This window comes from Vitis riparia, chromosome 18 (genome assembly GCF_004353265.1).
Source record: "Vitis riparia cultivar Riparia Gloire de Montpellier isolate 1030 chromosome 18, EGFV_Vit.rip_1.0, whole genome shotgun sequence".
Lineage (NCBI taxonomy): Eukaryota > Viridiplantae > Streptophyta > Magnoliopsida > Vitales > Vitaceae > Vitis > Vitis riparia.
Genome location: NC_048448.1, coordinates 4572170 through 4590949, shown reverse-complemented (window position 1 = coordinate 4590949; position 18780 = coordinate 4572170). Strand labels below are relative to the sequence as shown.

The 18780-nt window shown below is 38.8% G+C and overlaps 3 protein-coding genes across 4 annotated transcripts; 2 read left to right on the top strand and 1 right to left on the bottom strand.

Annotated features, from left to right (window-relative positions):
• Positions 1-217: 217 nt before the first annotated feature.
• On the top strand, positions 218-8343 carry LOC117905503 (probable pectin methyltransferase QUA2). 2 transcript variants are annotated; one of them, XM_034818412.1, is made up of 10 exons: positions 218-1368; positions 1610-1639; positions 1964-2684; positions 2786-2918; positions 3675-3915; positions 4455-4680; positions 4845-5020; positions 5261-5564; positions 6480-6618; positions 7657-8343. In XM_034818412.1, exons 3-10 carry the CDS (start codon positions 1972-1974, stop codon positions 7813-7815), a joined length of 2091 nt encoding a protein of 696 aa, XP_034674303.1. In that variant the 5' UTR covers positions 218-1368; positions 1610-1639; positions 1964-1971; the 3' UTR covers positions 7816-8343. The 2 variants fall into 2 exon arrangements, with proteins under 2 accessions (XP_034674303.1, XP_034674304.1); XM_034818413.1 differs by lacking the exon at positions 1610-1639.
• A 945-nt stretch (positions 8344-9288) lies between these two features.
• LOC117905504 (protein WHAT'S THIS FACTOR 1 homolog, chloroplastic) lies at positions 9289-14525 on the top strand. Its single transcript, XM_034818415.1, has 2 exons — positions 9289-10847; positions 12008-14525. The coding sequence occupies exon 1, from the start codon at positions 9491-9493 to the stop codon at positions 10706-10708; it is 1218 nt and encodes a 405-aa protein (XP_034674306.1). The 5' UTR covers positions 9289-9490; the 3' UTR covers positions 10709-10847; positions 12008-14525.
• A 234-nt stretch (positions 14526-14759) lies between these two features.
• On the bottom strand, positions 14760-18414 carry LOC117905502. The gene is made up of 5 exons (XM_034818411.1): positions 18192-18414; positions 17466-17931; positions 16049-17378; positions 15784-15930; positions 14760-15631 (listed from the first exon to the last, which is right to left on the bottom strand). Exons 2-5 carry the CDS (start codon positions 17520-17522, stop codon positions 15108-15110), a joined length of 2058 nt encoding a protein of 685 aa, XP_034674302.1. The 5' UTR covers positions 17523-17931; positions 18192-18414; the 3' UTR covers positions 14760-15107.
• Between the last annotated feature and the right edge of the window lie 366 nt (positions 18415-18780).

Here is an 18780-nt window from a genome sequence, read left to right as displayed (position 1 = left end):
CATGCTCATCCCCCCTCCTAAAACCGACATTAGGGCGTTCCCCCTACCCCGGGCTTCACCGACACACTGACGCGGAGGCACGCTGGGCCCCACGCTTTAAATTTATACATCTAATTCTTGGAAGCCTTCCAAATTGACTCTCCTTGCCTTTGCATGTGACCCTCTCCTCACCCTCCCTATTCACATTTAAAAACATCTGGAATCATTCCAAGCCCCCTGTTTTTTTTAATGATTTTGTGTTCATCCATGGCGCCTTCACATGATAATACTCACTTCCCTCGTCAATTTTATGGAACGTAAAAAAGACTCCGAATTCCCATCTTGCCCCTGTGTTTTTTTGCTGACGTGGGTGCCGGTGATTAGGAGGAATCTGACATATCAGAACCCTCTTGAATTCTTTCTCCTAATGCACCGCGAATCTGAGGGGCTCGTGAAGGGCTATTTTCAATAGGAGTGTCCTTTTCCGCTTTGGATTGGAATGATTACTGCCAGTAATAACAGTTGAAAATCTGTCTTTAAATTAGGGTTTGAATCCCCATTTCACCCATAAAAAGGACACCTATGTCACCGACTCAATCAAATTGGAAAGGAAATGAGTAAAAGCGGCGATGCTCTGGTACAGTTCAAAGGGAGTGGGTGGGTGTACCAGAAGAGTAGATTAGATAGGATTTTGGGGTTTTACCTGTGAATTAATTTGGGATTTTGTCGTCTCCAATGGTAGGGGTGTGTAAAGTGTGATATTAAAAGAAAAGGGTTTATTCATTTCATATTATTATATAATGGTCTGAGTCCGAAAAATCCGGCGTAGTATAGCATCTCATATTCGAAGGGGTGTGTGTAACAATGTCATGAATTTTGGTGTCAGCTGTCTCTTTCTCCTCCCCTTCGCAGATCTACACGCTCTGGCCGCTGTAAAATTCCTCCACTTGTAGAGAGACGGGCAGGGGAAGAGAGGGATTGCGACGACAGTGTATTTCGTGGGAATTATATACTTATACTGCATTTTCTCTTTCTAGATTTGGACTGAATTGTTAATTTGGATTGGGTCTGGTTTGGACGTAAAATATTTGAGAATTACAGTTGGGGATAGAAACTAGAAAGGTTTAGTTAAAGAGATAAAATCACTACATTTATTGTATTGGCAAACAAACGATAGTTTTCACCAGTTCCGTCGTGACTGGATCGAAACATACAAACTCTTCTTCGCTTCCTATATCTTTAAACTATCGGAGGCAAAGCTAGCGATAGAGATGAGATGCTATCGATGCTGAACAAGACAAGGATGATTGTGGCGTAGTCATTCACGAATTCCGCACCTGAGTTCGCTGATTTTCTGGGTTTCGTTCTCTCTTTCTACCTGAAATTCAGGTACTCTTTTTTTTCTTCCGCGACAACTTTCCCTTTTCGTTTCATGATTCGATTTTCAATACATCCGGCTATTTAATTTTTTATTTTTTTTATTTTATATTTTTCTTTCTGGTTAGCTGATGGACGGATCTAAAATGGGTTTTCAGCAAAGTTTTTGTAGGTCTGATTTTTATTTTCAGTTTAAGCTACTTGACTGAAGTGAATATTTATTGAGTCGAACTTGCCCTTTCGATACTTTCAGGTTACGGAACTCGTTGAAAGTCACTTAATGGTTAGTTACTTGGGATTTTTTTTTTCCTTGTTTTTCATCTGAATTTGTTCCTTTTTTTCTCTTTCACACTTACTAAAAAATAAGATTTTGATAGGCTATGGATCCAGTAAGACAAATTGGGAGTCTGCTGTACCATTTCTTCATGTCTTCACTGGTTTGAAAGAGGAACTCTTCTGGGTTTCTCTATTTTTTAACATTTAACCTTTTTTTTTTCCTGGGTTTTTCCTAGGTTTTATTTGTTTGAGTGAACTGCTTTTCTGGACTTCTCTGTTTCGCCATAAATTTTCATTTCCTTTTTGACAATTTGTCCCTGTGGTCTTTCAGGTCAGAAAATGTCCAGGGCTATGCACAGAGGTGTATCTGGGTTACGGATCTCTGGGAACAGTCATGATTCCCGGGACTCTCAAATGAAAGTTAAAACAGAGAAGGAGGATTCTGAAAAAAATCGGTCTTCTGATCACACCTGTTTATCTTTCAAATTCCCTAGTGTACCCTTCCCAGATAATTCTTCATCGAAGCATGGTATTAGTGAGAATGGTTTTGCATCTGATACCTTCAGTGCTGGAAGTCCAAGAAGCCGCCACAAATTAACTATGCTCGTCCTCAAGTTGAGCTTAGTTCTGATTGTAGTTCTGGCCCTTACTGGATCTTTCTTGTGGACAATCTCCATTACAACCTCATCAAGAGGTCAAATATTTCATTCTCATGGTTATAGGCGACTCTATGAGCAACTTGTTTCAGACCTATGGGATATTGGAGAGCTCTCTCTTGGCCCTGCAAGGTTGAAAGAAGTAGAATTCTGTCCTTTGGAATATGAAAATCATGTTCCTTGCTTCAATGTCTCTGAGAGTCTTGCTCTGGGTTTTTCTGATGGAGAAGAGTTAAATCGTCGCTGTGGGCATGGGATAAGGCAAAATTGCTTATTTCCTCCCCCTGTGAATTATAGGATTCCTCTTAGGTGGCCCACTGGAAGAGATATCATTTGGGTTGCAAATGTTAAAATTACTGCACAAGAGGTACTATCCTCTGGTAGCTTGACCAAGAGGTGAATGGAGATTTCTCTTATGAACCCTAAATGTATTATATTTTGCATTTTGTGTTTTTCACCCTGATTTCCTTTGGTTTCTCCATTGAATGGTGTTTCAGGATGATGATGTTGGAGGAAGAGCAGATTTCCTTCCGTTCAGCCTCTCTTATGTTTGATGGAGTTGAAGACTACTCACATCAAATTGCAGAAATGATTGGGCTGAGAAATGAATCCAACTTCATTCAAGCTGGGGTAAGTTGATATTTATTTCTTATGTGAAACCAAGATGTTAAAAATGTTCCAACCTGCAACACAAAGGATAAGAGTTTCAATTTCTGACTCAATAGGTATAGCAAGTTACTAATGAATATGTAAAATTTTCACCTCTAGCCCGCAACTCTGGCAATCTGCACAGATCATTATTTACATTTATATATTCTCTAGTAGTAGAATCTAACATGAATGGAAATTCCATATGACAATTGCATGACCGCATAGAATGCTTTGATAAGTTTCTTTCATGTTATTGAGCTTATTATGCTCACTGCACATTGTCATTACATCTAGTGCAAATCAAGTTACTGTGGATGTCATATCTGGGATCATGTTATTAGTTACTCATCTTGCAAGATATTCATAATTGTTTATTTAGAAGTAACCTTATGAATCGAATGATCTCACATTGTCATAGTGTCTATCTGATGCATACTCGTGCTCATGTTCTATTTGCATGGTTTTGAAAAATTGGACTTGGACATCTCCTTACAATGATTTGTGCTTGAAAGGACATTTGACCTTATTAAACTGATCAAAAGCTTTCTGAAATAGATGGTGTTTGACTATCATGTGTCAACTGTTGGTTCCTAAACCTTATGACATTACTCCAATGGATGATGTTTAATTATCATGCATGAGCAGGGGGTTTGAGAACTGAAGTTAATTGATGCTTCTTGGGTGAATCAGTGTGATGGACCAAAAGAAACTAACTAGATTGCAATTCTTTTTCAGGTTCGGACCATCTTGGATATAGGATGTGGTTATGGTAGCTTTGGAGCACATCTCTTTTCAAAAGAGATCTTAACTATGTGCATTGCAAGCTATGAGGCTTCAGGCAGTCAAGTTCAACTAACTCTTGAGAGAGGTCTTCCTGCAATGATTGGTTCATTTACTTCAAAGCAGATGCCATATCCATATCTTTCCTTTGATATGGTGCATTGTGCTCGATGTGGCATTGACTGGGACCAAAAAGGTACCAACTAAAATTGATTTAGTAATACCTTTTTAGGAGATGGGGATAGAATTGGTATTCATATTGGCATACATCTCTGAATGCTAGCACCAAAACAAGCAAGCATTCTTCTTATGTATTTTTTACTTCTTCTTTTGTTAATTTATAATTTGCTTATAAGCATATACTAGTTTTTTAAGTTACAGGCAAAATAAATTTCAGGGGAAATAAAGGGCTCTTGTATTAGTATAGTATTGTATTTTGGACAGGGTATATCCTTTTGGACTGCTTTCTACATTACAAAGAATTGTCGTAGAGAGTTATATATACTACACAGAGATCCATCGTATATGCATATGATAGTAGAATAATGTTGAGGATAGTAGTTGAGGTCTGCAAGGGGAAAAAAATCCATAGACTGCTTTGTGGGTTTCAAGAATTTTAAACCCATCTCTTTTTTAACTTTTACCCCAAAAAACAAGACCATGTGATGCACAAGTATGTAAATTGTTGGATTTGACATACTGTATTTTATAATTTACATTTTTTCTCTGGTGTAGATGGCATTCTCTTGATTGAAGTTGATAGAGTTTTGAGGCCAGGAGGATACTTTGTTTGGACTTCACCTCTTACCAATGCTCAGAGGTTCCTTCGTAACAAAGAGATGCAGAAGAGGTGGAACTTCGTACGTAACTTTGCAGAAAATCTCTGCTGGGAAATGTTATCACAGCAAGATGAAACTGCTGTATGGAAAAAGACCAGTAAAAAGAGTTGTTATGCTTCTCGGTGAGGCAGCTGGATATTTAGCTGTTTTCCTATTTCATTTTTTATTTCAGTTAATAAATGAATGCATTATTAATTGAAGTAATATATAATACAAAATGGTGGCCTTAATTCCATGATAGTAATTGGTGGTTCTGATAAGTAGTGCAAATTGCTTGTATTTCTAGGAAACCTGGTTCAGGCCCTTCAATTTGCAGTAAACGCCATGATGGTGAATCTCCATATTATCGGCCACTGGAAGCCTGCATAGGGGGGACTCAGAGCAGCCGATGGATTCCTATAAAAGCGAGGACAACCTGGCCTTCTAGAGCTAAATTGAACTCGAGTGAACTTCAAATTTATGGTAATTTTTATCTTCTTTTACATGGATTTGGATGCAAAATCTCATTGAATCAGCATCTTGGTAGAAAATGGTGTCATCTTATTAGTACTTAGAATGAAAATTTGGTCCATTATTTCTTATCAGTATGCCCTTTTTGATTGGAAAAATACAAATATAAATTAACAGCATACTGATACGACCATTTGTTATCAGTATGCTGATAAACCGCCTTTTGATGTAATGATTCCTTTGTTTTATCAGATCTACATTCGGAAGAGTTTGCTGAAGATACCCAACATTGGAACTTAGCCATTCGCAATTATTGGTCACTTCTGTCACCACTAATATTCTCAGATCATCCAAAGAGACCTGGTGATGAGGATCCTTCTCCACCTTTTAACATGCTCAGGAATGTGCTAGACATGAATGCACATCTAGGCGGTTTCAATTCTGCTTTATTGGAAGCCGGGAAATCTGTGTGGGTTATGAACGTGGTCCCTACAATTGGGCACAATTACCTTCCCTTGATCCTGGATAGAGGATTTGTTGGCGTATTGCATGACTGGTAAGTTCTACCTTGTACCTCTGGTTGGGAATGTGCTTTGTTTATGTCCTCTCTAAATACCAATCCTAATATTGAAATTCTTGCTTGACCTGGAATCTTGATCACTATTCACTATCATGAACAAATTTTAATTCGTTTTTTCCTCCTGTTCATGACGATTTACAGTGACAATAATGATATCAGCTTTTGTATTTAACTGGTGAACATTGAGAGTCACTGACTTGCTTTTCCCCTGTAGGTCAGTAAGAGTGATCAATTGGATGTCTGTTTGTCCAGAATGATTTGTTAGCCTGTTGTCTTTGACCGCACGACCAAACACTATTATCACCAAAGAGGCTTTGACCTTCCATTCTTGATCTAGGATTCAAATGCCTAGTTTTATAATTCATGGAAGCTTTTCATCAGAAAAGAAATTCATACTTAATCGGATTTCCATGATTTTAATCAATGAGTTCATGGGCACAACTACTGTATAGCACAATAACGTAATTGGTTATTGTAAGTAATAGATTAATTTGGAACCCTGAAGTTGGTTTTGATCATCTCTGAATTTTTTCAGAGTGAAAGCATAAAGCTCTAAAAGGCAATATATGTTCGGAGAAAAAAGACAGCTGCATTTCCAGGCTTTCAGAATATTATGGGAATTGTTCAAATGATTCATTTCTGTATGTGAATTTTGAGCTATTTTTAGTGGGAATTATTGAATTATATGGGATGATCTCTGGAGTTGTTTGCAACACTAAAAGCTGTATAGTTCTTGATTTTATTCATGAAAATGATAAAACCCTCCGGTTTATCTCATGTTTTGATTTCTATTTCACATATTTATCTATCTTGGGAGATCATTGTAACATTTCTACTTGTATATTTCTTTCTAATTTTGTGTTACTTATCATCCATTTTTTCCCTTTATAGGTGCGAAGCATTTCCAACATACCCTAGAACTTATGATATGGTGCATGCTGCTGGACTTCTATCTCTTGAAACAAGTCAGCAGCGCAGGTGCACCATGCTCGATCTATTCACAGAGATAGACCGGTTACTTCGTCCAGAGGTACCTGAACCATTCTTTCTTTTTAATTCTGTGTTCAGTTGCTACACTTTGATTTCCTTGTTCTTAACACTAAAGTTAAGGTGGAGCAGGATCATTGAATAGGCATATGCCAACATGGTAGTTTGAATAATAAATTTGTAAGATGAGGGTATTATAATTCTCTTTCTTTTATAATGGGTTATGATACATAATTTTAAAATTCTGTCATTCTTGTGTGACGTTGGAGTGCATAAAGAAGATGGTTACAACGTACATTAATACAACATTGATAAATCTCATAATTCAATAAATTGTAGAAATTAAAGGAAAGACGGGACTAAAAATCTTTTACAAGATTATCAGCTCAGGTTGAGCCATTGGGCATTTTTAATGAAATTTTATTACCCATGAAAAATATAATTAAAGAAGCAGCTTCTATAGGTCTTATGCAATAGGGGCTTTGGGGAATAGGTGTTCTTGTTAATGTCATTTATTTATATATGTGTGTGTGTGTATTGTTAACGTCCTATATACTGAGCAAGCGCCTTCTAAAACAGCTTTTCTTAATCCTGTTCTGGGGGAATTCTTGTTACTCTCATCAATTCACAGAAGAGGCCATTTTTAAGCTTCCTGACATTGTCATGCAACAGACGTGCTTTTCTTTTTTTTCCTCTTTTTGTCCAATATATATTCATGATTCAAATTCTTTTTGTTTAGATGTGTTTTAGCACATATATTAACACTTCACTTTCAGATGCCGTAGAATTGTTGGATTCAATTACTCATGAACCATCACCTTATTTTAAACAGTACTTGGTTAGGTAGCTTAGGTTGACTTTGCAGCTGGATTGATTTATGTAGGTTGAGCAGGTGGTGGCCCTGAACTTAAAAACTTGTCTTTTATACTGTCTTCTAGTTTACAAAACTGTCATTCATGCTGTATATATTGCTTTAGCCGTTTGGTAGGTGGGGAATTAAGGGGAAGCGTTTGATTTCTTTTCTGGTTGCCTCCTTTGATGCTCTGTTCTCAAAATTACTGATGTAGATGGCTTCATGCAGGGGTGGGTGATACTTCGGGACACCGTTTCTCTTATTGATTCAGCAAGAATGCTCATAACAAGGCTGAAATGGGATGCACGAGTTGTGGAGATTGAGAGTAACAGTAATGAGAGATTGCTGGTCTGCCAGAAACCTTTCTTTAAGCGACAAACAAACTGATGGTGAATTTTGGGAGGGAGCCCAAGAAGTAAGAATATGATAATACTCAATTCATTTTCAAGATGTTAAATAGTGGTCATAAAGCTCCACCATGAAAAGGGGGGATATCAAAAATTTTGAAGAGAAGAAAAAACCAGAAAACAAAGAGACGTGAGTGGAACCAACCACAAATCCTATGGGGTCGTAAGGCGTACATAGGGACATGTAATTATGCAATTGAGGCACAGGGCGAGAAGTATAGGATTAGTCATTTAATTTTCCATGTGATGTCTCACTACAACTATACAACCACATAATGATTTAGATTGTGAAGATAATTACAGAATAAGAAGCAAGTAAGGCTTGCTTTGTTGTCAGTTATATAGAACCCTTGGCAGTGCATTTATGTGGGGGGATTTTATTTTTATTTTTTTCATAGTATGTGCCCTATACCTTTACCTTTATGCAACACAATGATTTCCATTGTAAAACTCATTATTCGCCTCTTTCAAAGGGTTGATTATTGAAGGGTGATTAGAGTTTTTTTTAGCTCTTATTAACAACCAAATCACTGGCATGCATGTGGTCCATGTAAAGGAGGAACAAAAAGACTTTTAAAGAGAGAGAAAGTACAGAGACGTTGGTGGAAGCCCAGTCGCGCCCACTCCAAATTCCAATGATTGAACATTGAGCTGGAGCACCCAGTACAATTAATATGAGGTGATGGAAACAGTTTTGGGGGGAGAGCAAATGAGCAATAATACAATAGTGCTGCAAACCTACTGTTTTGATCCCCAGTGTTGTACTAGGTTTTGGGCGGAGTTCTTAGATGGGCCCTTTAAAATTTCTGTGCTCCAATCAAATGGATCTGACGAGGGTTACATGATGATGCGCGCATCCCACGACCCCGTTTTACTACGTGATAGTGTGATACTGATATCTACAAGAAGGAAGAGTATAATCTTATTTCACTACATCACACTCGATCTCAATTTGTTACAAATTACATGATCAATCTACTCGAACTAATAAGATTGAATTAATCAAAAGAGTTTTAGTTCTAATTTTTTTAATCAAAGCACACCACGTAAGTTAATAGCCAATAAGATTATTACTTTCCTTCAAACCCCATCTGATCTTAGCCAAGTAGGGAGAGCGGAGGTCAGACCTAAAATACATTTTTTTTTTTTTTGTTATAAGGTAATTTATCTGAGTCATACTTTTATTGAAAGTCAAATATGCCTTCATCGTACGAGACGCAATCTTTGTATGTATGTTTGATCAATTCAACTTATTTATATTTGTATATTATATATAATTACACTGAATGCACAATGCACATAAAAAATAATTACTTCTTGCTCTTCAAACTAATGTTTTTATAAACATAATTAAAATAGATATGGAAATCAGATTTATTTACGTGAAAAATGAGGTTTTTTGGGACAATAATTCCTTTTTAAAATGTACGGTTGGTATAGGGATGACCGACGAGTGACTACAGCGCGTATCTATATATATACATACTTCCTCCTTCAATGGCTGTGTAACTAGGGATAAGTTTGGGCATCTGGACCTGAGTGGGGCCTACGCTGCCCACATGTACGGCCCAAAGATTGCCGGCCGGCCGGCCTGAGTAATCGGGAACCTAGATGGAAGCAGCGGAAAGTGAAAAGAAATCAGAAATCCAAATCCAATGGCGTGGTGGTGGCGCCGGCTCATCCTAAGCTCCAAACTCTCCCAGTACAAAACCCTACTCCCTCCCATCTCTTCAAACCCTAAACCCTTCATCTCCTTCTTCTCCACCTCCTTCCTTCGCACCAAAACCCCAAAAAAGCACAAGAAAAGGAGAAAGCCCAAGGAGAGTCCCAGAACCAAACTCGTTCAGTCGGAGCCTAATCGCCTCTCCCACTTTGAACTACTTGTCCAACGCGACTCCTTCTTCAGATTCTTCACCAAATCAAAAGATTTTCTCTCCAAACAGCCCGACCACGTCCTCCGCTTCGATGACGCCGGCAAACTCCACCGCGAGCTAGGCTTTCCCCGTGGCCGCAAAGTCATCCGCTCCATCCAGCGCCACCCCTTGATTTTCGAGACGTATCGACACACCGATGGAAAAATGTGGTTCGGCTTTACGGATTTTATGGAGGACCTATTGGAGGAAGAGAAATCCATTATGGAGTCTATGGAGACGGAAAGAGTTACTACGGTGCGGAAACTGCTAATGATGTCTGCCAAGAAGCGGATTCCGTTGAGTAAAATTTATCACTGTAGGGCATTGTTTGGGATTCCGGAGGATTTTAGGGACCGGGTTTCCAAGTATCCGAATTATTTCAAAATTGTGGTTGAAGATGATGGGAAGAGAGTGCTTGAACTAGTGAATTGGGATCCATTGTTAGCCGTGAGTGCGCTGGAGAGGGACTTTATGATTGATGAGGATCGGGTTAAGAAGGCATTTAAGTTTCCAGTGAAACATGGGAAGGACTTGGACTTGGATGAGGGTGATGTGAGGAAGTTGAATTTGTTGAACACTCTCCCGCTCGTCTCGCCATACTCAGATGGATCAGGATTAAATATTTGGACTTTGGAGGCAGAGAAGTATAGGGTTGGGGTGTTGCATGAGTTCTTGAGCATGACATTGGAGAAGAGGGCTTCTATACATCATATAGTGGAGTTCAAAGAAGAGTTCAGTTTGACTAAGCATACCTATCAGATGCTTCTGAAGCAGCCCAGGACATTTTATTTGGCAGGGACGGAGATGAATTGGGTTGTTTTCTTGAGAGATGCTTATGATGAAAATGGAGTCTTGATGAATAAGGATCCACAGGTGGTCTTCAATGAGAAGCTTTTTGAATATGCAGAAATGCAAGATATGGAGTCTGATTCTGGTATAAGAAACAAAAGTAGAGGTTAACAGTCTGCATGTCTTGTTATTTGTCAAGCTGTACTAGGGACTTAAGTTCCTGATGACAGTTCATAGGGAGAAAAAAAATTTAGGGCAATGAGGGAAGTTAAAGGTAGATTGACAGCAAATTTTGTGGTACATGTACAAGGTAAGCTTTGGCAGATCCCTGTCAATGTTATTATTGTTATTGTCTCCTTTTTCTTTATAATGTGACTTGGAAATTATATTTTTGCTGCTTGGAGCAAGTTTAAATATCCATTTGCAGTGATCTTTACTTTATTCATTTCGAGTTTCAGTTGATTGATTTTCTTGGTTCTGATTCCTTATAGATATTATTTCCTGTTGTTGAATTGCATCTTTTGCTAAATTATGTACAATGTTCAGTTGTTTAGATTGTTTACTGCAGTCCGCCTTAAAAGGGGTGCTATATCCCCCTGATGACAATTCTGATTTGTAGAGCTGAAATGCTCTTCACTTGGTGTTTTGCTCACTAAAAAGATGAAAAAGTATGAAAATATTAAGTGACTATAAAATTAATGTCTCTCATTGGTTCAGATCTATCGAGCAATTAAGTGTTTGTTATGAGAATATGCTGTCAAGTTCTTTTATTAAGAACCATACAGTATGGACCTTATAGAGCCATATGGGATAATAGTTGGCTGTTACTTTACTGGTGATGCATAGTGCAGCTTGTGCCATCTCCGTTGGTTCCAACAAGCAGCAATCCTTAGTGCTTAGATTGCTTTCTAGAATCATAACAGAGTTCCTGATAATTGTGTGTTCTGAACACTTCTACTATACTCATGGCCAGCTTGATTTTGTACTGAATGCTGTGACCATAAGCTCTAGATTCATTAGTTATTGCTAAATACAGACAAGATGTGATGTAGAAAGTAAAGCAGATGCATGCTGTAAGCTTACTTTGCTACTTAAGAAATGGTCCTGAAGGCATAAATTTGTATTGATCTTGTGCCTTTTCCTGCGGACTCTCTGTCCATTCTCAATGTATAATACACTCATTGATGGGAGAATGTTGCAAAAAAATTCCTTGTTTATTTTGTACTTGGTGTGTCTCCTTTTAGGCACTTATAATATATTTACTCATTTGCCTATCCAAAAAAAGAATATCCTTGTTTATTTCAAGTTTTCACCATAGTATTTAACATTCATTCTAATTATGTCTGCCATATAGAAGTTCTGTACTTTCTGTCTGTGAAATTAAAAAACATTGACAAGAAGAGAAGGATATCAAGACCTTGGAGAAAAATCCAATCTTGAGGACAGCTAAAATGATTATATCTTTTGCAGGCTTCTGATCAAAAGCCAACGGGCTAATTATGTCTGTTCTTATTGCAACTCTGAGGAATTCTGAAGGTTAGTGAAAGATTTCTGCCATCAGATATCAGTGTGTCTATTTCCAGGTCAGTTGCTATTCTTTGGAAAAACTAGATTAGTTATGTAGATAGTGTCATCCCCTAGCATGATAGGTTCTGTCTTCATGAGTTGCTTCCACAACCCAAAGGGCGTAATATTTTACATTGATCAAAGTTGATATGTCATTTTCCTCTTTAAAGGGAAGTGCATCAAGCATGTGGTAGTTGATGTTGTAGAAATTAAACATAAACATGAGGAAGCATGCCTGGATGACAAGGAAACTTATTTGGGAGTAGTTCTCATAAAAGTGCTTTTTGGCTATATCTTCTCTACTAGTAGCACTTCTATTAGAAATGCTTTTATAGAGAATCAATTAGTATTTGGATATAAACTAAAAAAGTTTGGTAGTGTTTGTACTAATAAGATACATAACAAAAATTGATTTTTGGAAAAGTACCTACCAAGTGCTAAATCCAAATTTTAGAGCGATTTTTTGAAATTTTTCCAAACATCTAATTTAGAAAGTGCATCTAGTGCTCCTAGAAAACTCCCAAAGACACTCTAAGTTGGATTAAGATCAACCCTCCATTCTACATATGTAACATATCCTGGATTAGTGCTTAACATTTCATATCCTATTTTGTATAAAGATTTTTTAAATTTTATGTCATTGCTGCATTAAGTCCACAATGCATCTCTTGTTAAGTGCTCTTAATCTTAGCATCTATTTGCCTATCAGGAGGAAAAGAATGTCCAAATTGATCTCAAATCTTATTTTTTGTGGCTTGAGACTCTGTTTAAAGATTTATTCATAGCGCATAAACCTTAGGGTGTATTCATAGTGCATAAGCCCTAGGGTGCATTCTTCCAGATTATTGTGCCAATTTTCATCAAGTCTTAAAAAAGTGATTTTATGCATTAGCTTGATCAGCTCTCCTTTTGGATGAGAACTCTATATGTGGATCTGCAGATTTATGCTGTCCCTTTTCTTGGCACCCAGGCTTTCCTAGAATAGTGGCTGTTTCTATATGCTTTATGGTTTAGTCTCCAATTTAATTTTATTATTTTATAGCCTAGTTTTCATTTATTGAATTTGATTATTTTGTTTTCCCTGTTATATTGCACCCAACTTTGGTATAAATCTCTCTCTAAGGTAGACTATAGAACATGGCAGGTCCCACTAAAGATGGGAGGGAATCATTTATTCATGAAATCTTTTAAACTAGATGATATATCTATGGTGATTATCCAATTTTATTTGCTTGTCCCATTGGGGTCACAGGTCTGTACCTTTATATGCCATATGCCAATATGATTACAATCATTTAACTTACATGGGATGTCTAATGCCTGTCTGGCCACAATTAAGTGATGCATAAATGCATACTTCCTTGTTTGACAAAAAAATTTAAAAACCTGTGCTCGTCTATTTTTTGTAGCCATGTTTCCGGATATCTGTCTGATGGATTTGTATAAAAGTAATTTGAAAAGCTTTTCCACACCAGTACTTTCTTGTGCTTGTCAAGGACAGAAAAAGAATGATCCACTTCCATGGGCCATCTGATGAGTGTCGGGGACCCTCTTAAGAAATAAGACTTTTAGGATTTAGTGACAAATCATTCAAATTGGCCGCTCCCAATCCAGTGTTCGACCAGGTGAAAACATTTATATTGTTAAATTGTCGATTTGGACGTCTATCCCTTGGCTCTCTTTCATGGGTCTCTTTCAAATCCCCCTTGTCTTACCATCCAATGACAGAATGTTTTTTTTTTTGGTCTCCTCCATAAAGAAATAGGACTAGATTTTACTTGAGGGGTTGCACTTGAAAAGGAGAAGAGGCAGCAGATAGCCTTATAACTTGTTGGTCTTTAGTTCAGACCAATCTTCAATATATGCCTTTGCACGCCAACCAAAATAACACTGGATCTAAAAAAAAAAAAATGGGGCAGTTAGTGGAATGCCAACCTAAAATTTTCTTTTTCAATTCTTAACAGCCTTTTGCCTTGCACTCTAGGGATGAAAGTCTTGCTTGGTCATATTGAGATATGGTTTCTAGGTACGAGATGCCAAAGGCGTGTTCCGTGCTTTCCTCCCTTTCCCAATCGCTTTTAAGCTTTGCTTTCCAATAGGAAAGCGAGAACATAACTCTGTTGACCTAGAAGTCACCAGAGGGGCAGTTTCGCTCCGTTGGAAGCTCTGATGCCAGCTATTTCTTCATTCCCCTGCCTTCATTGCGGGGTGGACCAACATTCTCTCTTGAATGCAACACATGTGGGACAGGTGTGCGGAGCAGGAGGATCACTTAATGTTAGACGTCTATGAATCCATGATTTAGCTGGCAGGATGAGTTCCAACTGCTCCCCTTCACTATTTCTAAGGAAATCTTCTTTTTTGGCAGGAGAAACTATCCTACGGTTTATTATTTAACCTATTACAAGCTCATGCTTTCCAATATGATTTGTCTTCATCTTGTTTAGTTTTTTTCTTCTTTTTCAATTGGGGAAATGAAAAAAGAAAAAAGAACCCCATTTCCTATGGATTCAAATATTGTGAAAGAAGTAAATCTCACATAAATTCCAAACTGTTAGTGTTGGGGGGTTTGGGGGGGTGGGGTGGGGGGATTAACCATTACGATGATCCACGCTTGAACCAAACCTTTGAAGGAGACTGATAGGGGGCAACAGACTTAAATTGAGTCACCATATTATTTTTTTTCAAAAAAAGAAACAACCACTACATGGAAATTATAGCGGGCCATGAGACATCCACCATGGTATGACACTGCAGATACCGTTTCCACTAGACAAAATCAAGCCAGAATTGCAGACATTTTTGGTATTCAATGAAAAACTCAAACTGAGCTACCTACTGAAGCTAGAAAGTGGGTAGCTTCAGCAAACTAGCTTACTGGATAATGAACATAAGACAAAACCAAAAAAAAAAAATACAGATTCAACAACATGCCTTGAGATTAAAGGGATGCATATTCCAGAAACTTGGCCTTGAGATTTTCACCTGCAACCGTAAAAACAGACTAGCGAGATGATGATGCAAGTGCAGATGAACTAGTCTTGAGGGGCGACTGGTGGTGGGTTCTGCTCTTTGACCTGGTCCTGCTCTTATGCCCAACACTCGCACTGCTCCTATGCCCACTGGAGACAAGTGAACCACCTTGGCTCACCCTCTTCACTGCCCTCCGGCGAGAGCTCTGGCCACTGTACCCAAGTGCCGCTTTGGCAACACTATCTGTGGCCACCTCTCGTGCTCTTTGTGGTTTGATGGGCTGCTTGTTGAGGTAAGCTAACTTTGGGAGGAGACTGCCAACTGCCTTGCGGATTTGGTCGTCACTGATGTTGCTTTGGATTGGATTTCCCAGCAGGTTCAGAGCCAGCAAGGAGTTGTAATTAGCCACAAGTTGGCCCAGCGATTTTGTGGTGGTTATCTTGTTGAAGCTAAGGTCCAAGACTGTCAGCTTCAAGAGCCGATGTAAGGCTTCAACATCACTAATCTTGTTTCCCGCAAGATAGAGCTCCTTGATAAGCGTACAATTTGACAACCCTGACACCATTGCAGTCCACAGTCACCTTTAGAATTCTACATGTCTTTTAAGTTTAAAATAGAGTTTGCTCTTGGAAATATTTCATCTTGAAAATAAATAACATGTCTATAAAGTCCAAGTTCATAAACAAGTGTTTGGTGAAGATAATTACCATGCCCAATTCGGGAGATCCGATTGTAACTGAGATCAAGTACCCGCAATCGGGTTAATTCTCTGAGTCCTTCAATGGTGCTGATCTTGTTTCTGGACAAATTGAGGATGTGAAGGCCCTTTGGCAGTGATCCAGGTGTAATATGGACTGCAAATTGATGATGATGAAGAAGAGGAACAAAGCAAAGCTGTTAAGTTGGGACCATCTATACTTTCTAACTGCTGAAAATTCTTTTCAGCTAAGAGCTTCGGACTAAAGCACATACCTATGTAGTTGCTTGATAAGTTGACTGATCGTAGACTGGAGAAGTGTGATATGGTGGGAATCACTTTTAAACCAATACCAGAGATGTGAGCCACAGTTGAAGAAGAATTCAGAGACTGGATCACACTATTGGCATGTAATATTTCCTCTGAAAGATTGGTATTTGGATGCCGAGTCAGGTGTGCTGTACTTCTAGCCGGTGATCTACCTGTCTCAGGAGAAGGTGGGAAGATGATATCTTCAACATTGTTGTCATCATTGTCAACTGGCAACGGGGGTTGGGTTTCCAGATCTTTCACCCATTCATCAACTCTTGCAAAGGGTGATGATTCTGCTGAGAAAGCAACCCAGTGATTCTGGGGCCATAAACCAGAAGTTCTACCATGAAAGCCATCCCAGCTCTGGTTGTCATTTGGGTGGTTGTTGCCGGTGAATGATCCAGGTGATTCCAGCTCACTCAACTGCAGAGCTCTATTTGGTTCAAGGGTATCCGAACAGTAACCCCCTTGCTGGTTGAAAGCAGCAGCGATGGGAAGTGGGCGTGGCTTTGTAGTCCATGGTTTGTGGAGGTTCCTGTGGCTCCAAAGGAATAATTTCCACCACAATCTTCTACTCCTTGAAGGCAAAACTTGGCTTGAAGAGCGCTTCTTCAACATCACTCTGTCTGCACTGCGACGACTCAATACAGACCCTGGGCTGCCAGGATTCCTCGGAAAAACATCCTCCCTTGCCCCATCGGCTAAACCTTGCAATTCTTCAAAAGAATGAGACTTGGAAGGGGGCAACTGTCCAGCTATTTTCTTGAGCACATCCCTCGACTCTAAATTAGAACAGGAGCGCTTAAGCTTGGGTGAAGCCCAGAAATCTGCCTTGGGTATGCCCGGATCACTTACATGTCCATTCTGGATCATATCAACACCCTTTTCAGCATCCTTCTCGGCTTTGTCCTCAAATTGTCCATTAACTTCAATATCAAATGAATCAGAATAATTCATGTTTCTGTGTCTCAATTGAAATTCTTCTTCTCCTGCATTAGCTACATGGGTTTGGAGATCAAAATCCGAGAGTTCCCTCTTGATGGAGGAGTTATCTTCGTGCTCGTCTTCTCCTTCATAAGCTACCTCCACTGCTTCACCTTCAATGGGACTCTCATGGCTCATTACCTTGACCTTGCATGTAGAACTCCCCTTTATATCAAAAGGTACTGAGACACTAAAAGAAGTTGTATTTAACTCCTCTGGTTTGGAAGATTTCAAAGGGTGTTCCAGCTTCACTTCCATAGTTCTAACTCCCTTTTTGTGATCAACGGTTTTTGAAGATTCCTCGTCTTCCTGAAATCATAGGCAGCAGAGACAAGAAATTAGCAAAATCATTGGTTGAAACCCAAGCATAATTGAAAACCCACCTGATATTCTCACCTTGTCTTTCTTCTTCTTCTTCCCAACCAGTGCGGAGAAGCAATTGAAAATTGTCATTGCAGACAATGGATGACTCAAAATCTACAAATTCAAGCAGATCCACTCTTTATTCTCAATTTTCTTTCCCTTTTTTTTTCCTCTTTCTTTTCTTACCCTGTTTTTGTTCAATCCAGTGGTACTAATGCTCACATCTCTAATGGCAGAAAAAAGAACCCTCTTTAAGTCAACAAAGATTCTTGAAAGGCAGAGAGATCACATTTTTATTGATGCCTCAATCAAAAAGTTAGCCTTAGCCATAGTCAATAGGAAGTCGCCAAACCAGTAAGCGAGGCCAACCGGAAGACGGCGGAACACCCGGCTTCCAAGAATGGAGGCGTGGTCCGGCCGCAGAAGATAACGCTAGAGTGTCGGCCAGAGTGATATACCCTGCAACTTCTCACCAGTACCTCCACAATAATTCTCCAACCTGCATATGTGTGCATAATCAATCAATAACAAAAAAAAACCCAATCTCAAGAAAATTCCAAAAACCCCATTAATCTTTATCAACTTTTCCCTGAACAAAAGGTCATAGCGCACAGATCCCCATTGCCAGTCACGGCGATTTCCATAGACCTAGACTCAAAAGTCCTAAGTTTTAGATATTTCTCAGACGAAATTCATGAAGGAAAAAAACCCAATTTGAGGAAATGAAAAGGGTGTTTCATAATGCATAAGATGATATACCTAATGAAGTTGATGTCTGCCAGGTTGAGAGATTGTACAGGAGAGGAGAGAGAATATATGATAGAGACAATTTGTGGGCGGAGGTGGTTTGATTTGGGAGTTATTGAGTGAGTTTTGATCTGGGGTTGGAATAGAACTGCCCAGAAGAGAGTAGAAATAGAGAGTTTGTGGACGGAGGCGGTTTGGTTGGATGTAGCGAGCGAGTTTTGATCTGGGGTTATAATAGAACTGCCCAGAAGAGGGTAGAAATAGATATGGAAAGCAGGATACGACATACGCGCATACAACACGGTTTGGCCCTAACCTTATTTTAATCATCTTTCCTACTTTATATTAAACAATTTAAACCCTCCTATCATTCGTATTTTTTGCACTTGTTCTGTGCTGCAGCGCCGCGCTCCTTCTCCTCTGAGCCTAATTTATTAATTGCTTCACTCTCCTCCTCTTAACTCACCATATGTTTATGGTCTCCATTTTTCTTTCCTTATTATATGCTCCCCCCTCTCACTCTCTTATTTACTTAGATATTACAAAGGTCAGAATTCATTTGAAATCATCTTCCTTTTATAAATTCTATTGAGATTATAAA

Coding starts and splice junctions, on each gene's coding strand:
- LOC117905504 (XM_034818415.1), top strand. CDS start 9,491: ATGGCGTGGTGGTGGCGCCGGCTCATCCTAAGCTCCAAACTCTCCCAG.
- LOC117905502 (XM_034818411.1), bottom strand. CDS start 17,522: ATGACAATTTTCAATTGCTTCTCCGCACTGGTTGGGAAGAAGAAGAAG. Junction 15,931..16,048: donor CTTATCAAGCAACTACATAG/GTATGTGCTTTA, acceptor ATCAATTTGCAG/TCCATATTACACCTGGATCA. Junction 15,632..15,783: donor GATCTCCCGAATTGGGCATG/GTAATTATCTTC, acceptor CAATGGTGTCAG/GGTTGTCAAATTGTACGCTT.
- LOC117905503 (XM_034818413.1), top strand. CDS start 1,972: ATGTCCAGGGCTATGCACAGAGGTGTATCTGGGTTACGGATCTCTGGG. Junction 3,916..4,454: donor CATTGACTGGGACCAAAAAG/GTACCAACTAAA, acceptor TCTCTGGTGTAG/ATGGCATTCTCTTGATTGAA. Junction 4,681..4,844: donor AAGAGTTGTTATGCTTCTCG/GTGAGGCAGCTG, acceptor TTGTATTTCTAG/GAAACCTGGTTCAGGCCCTT.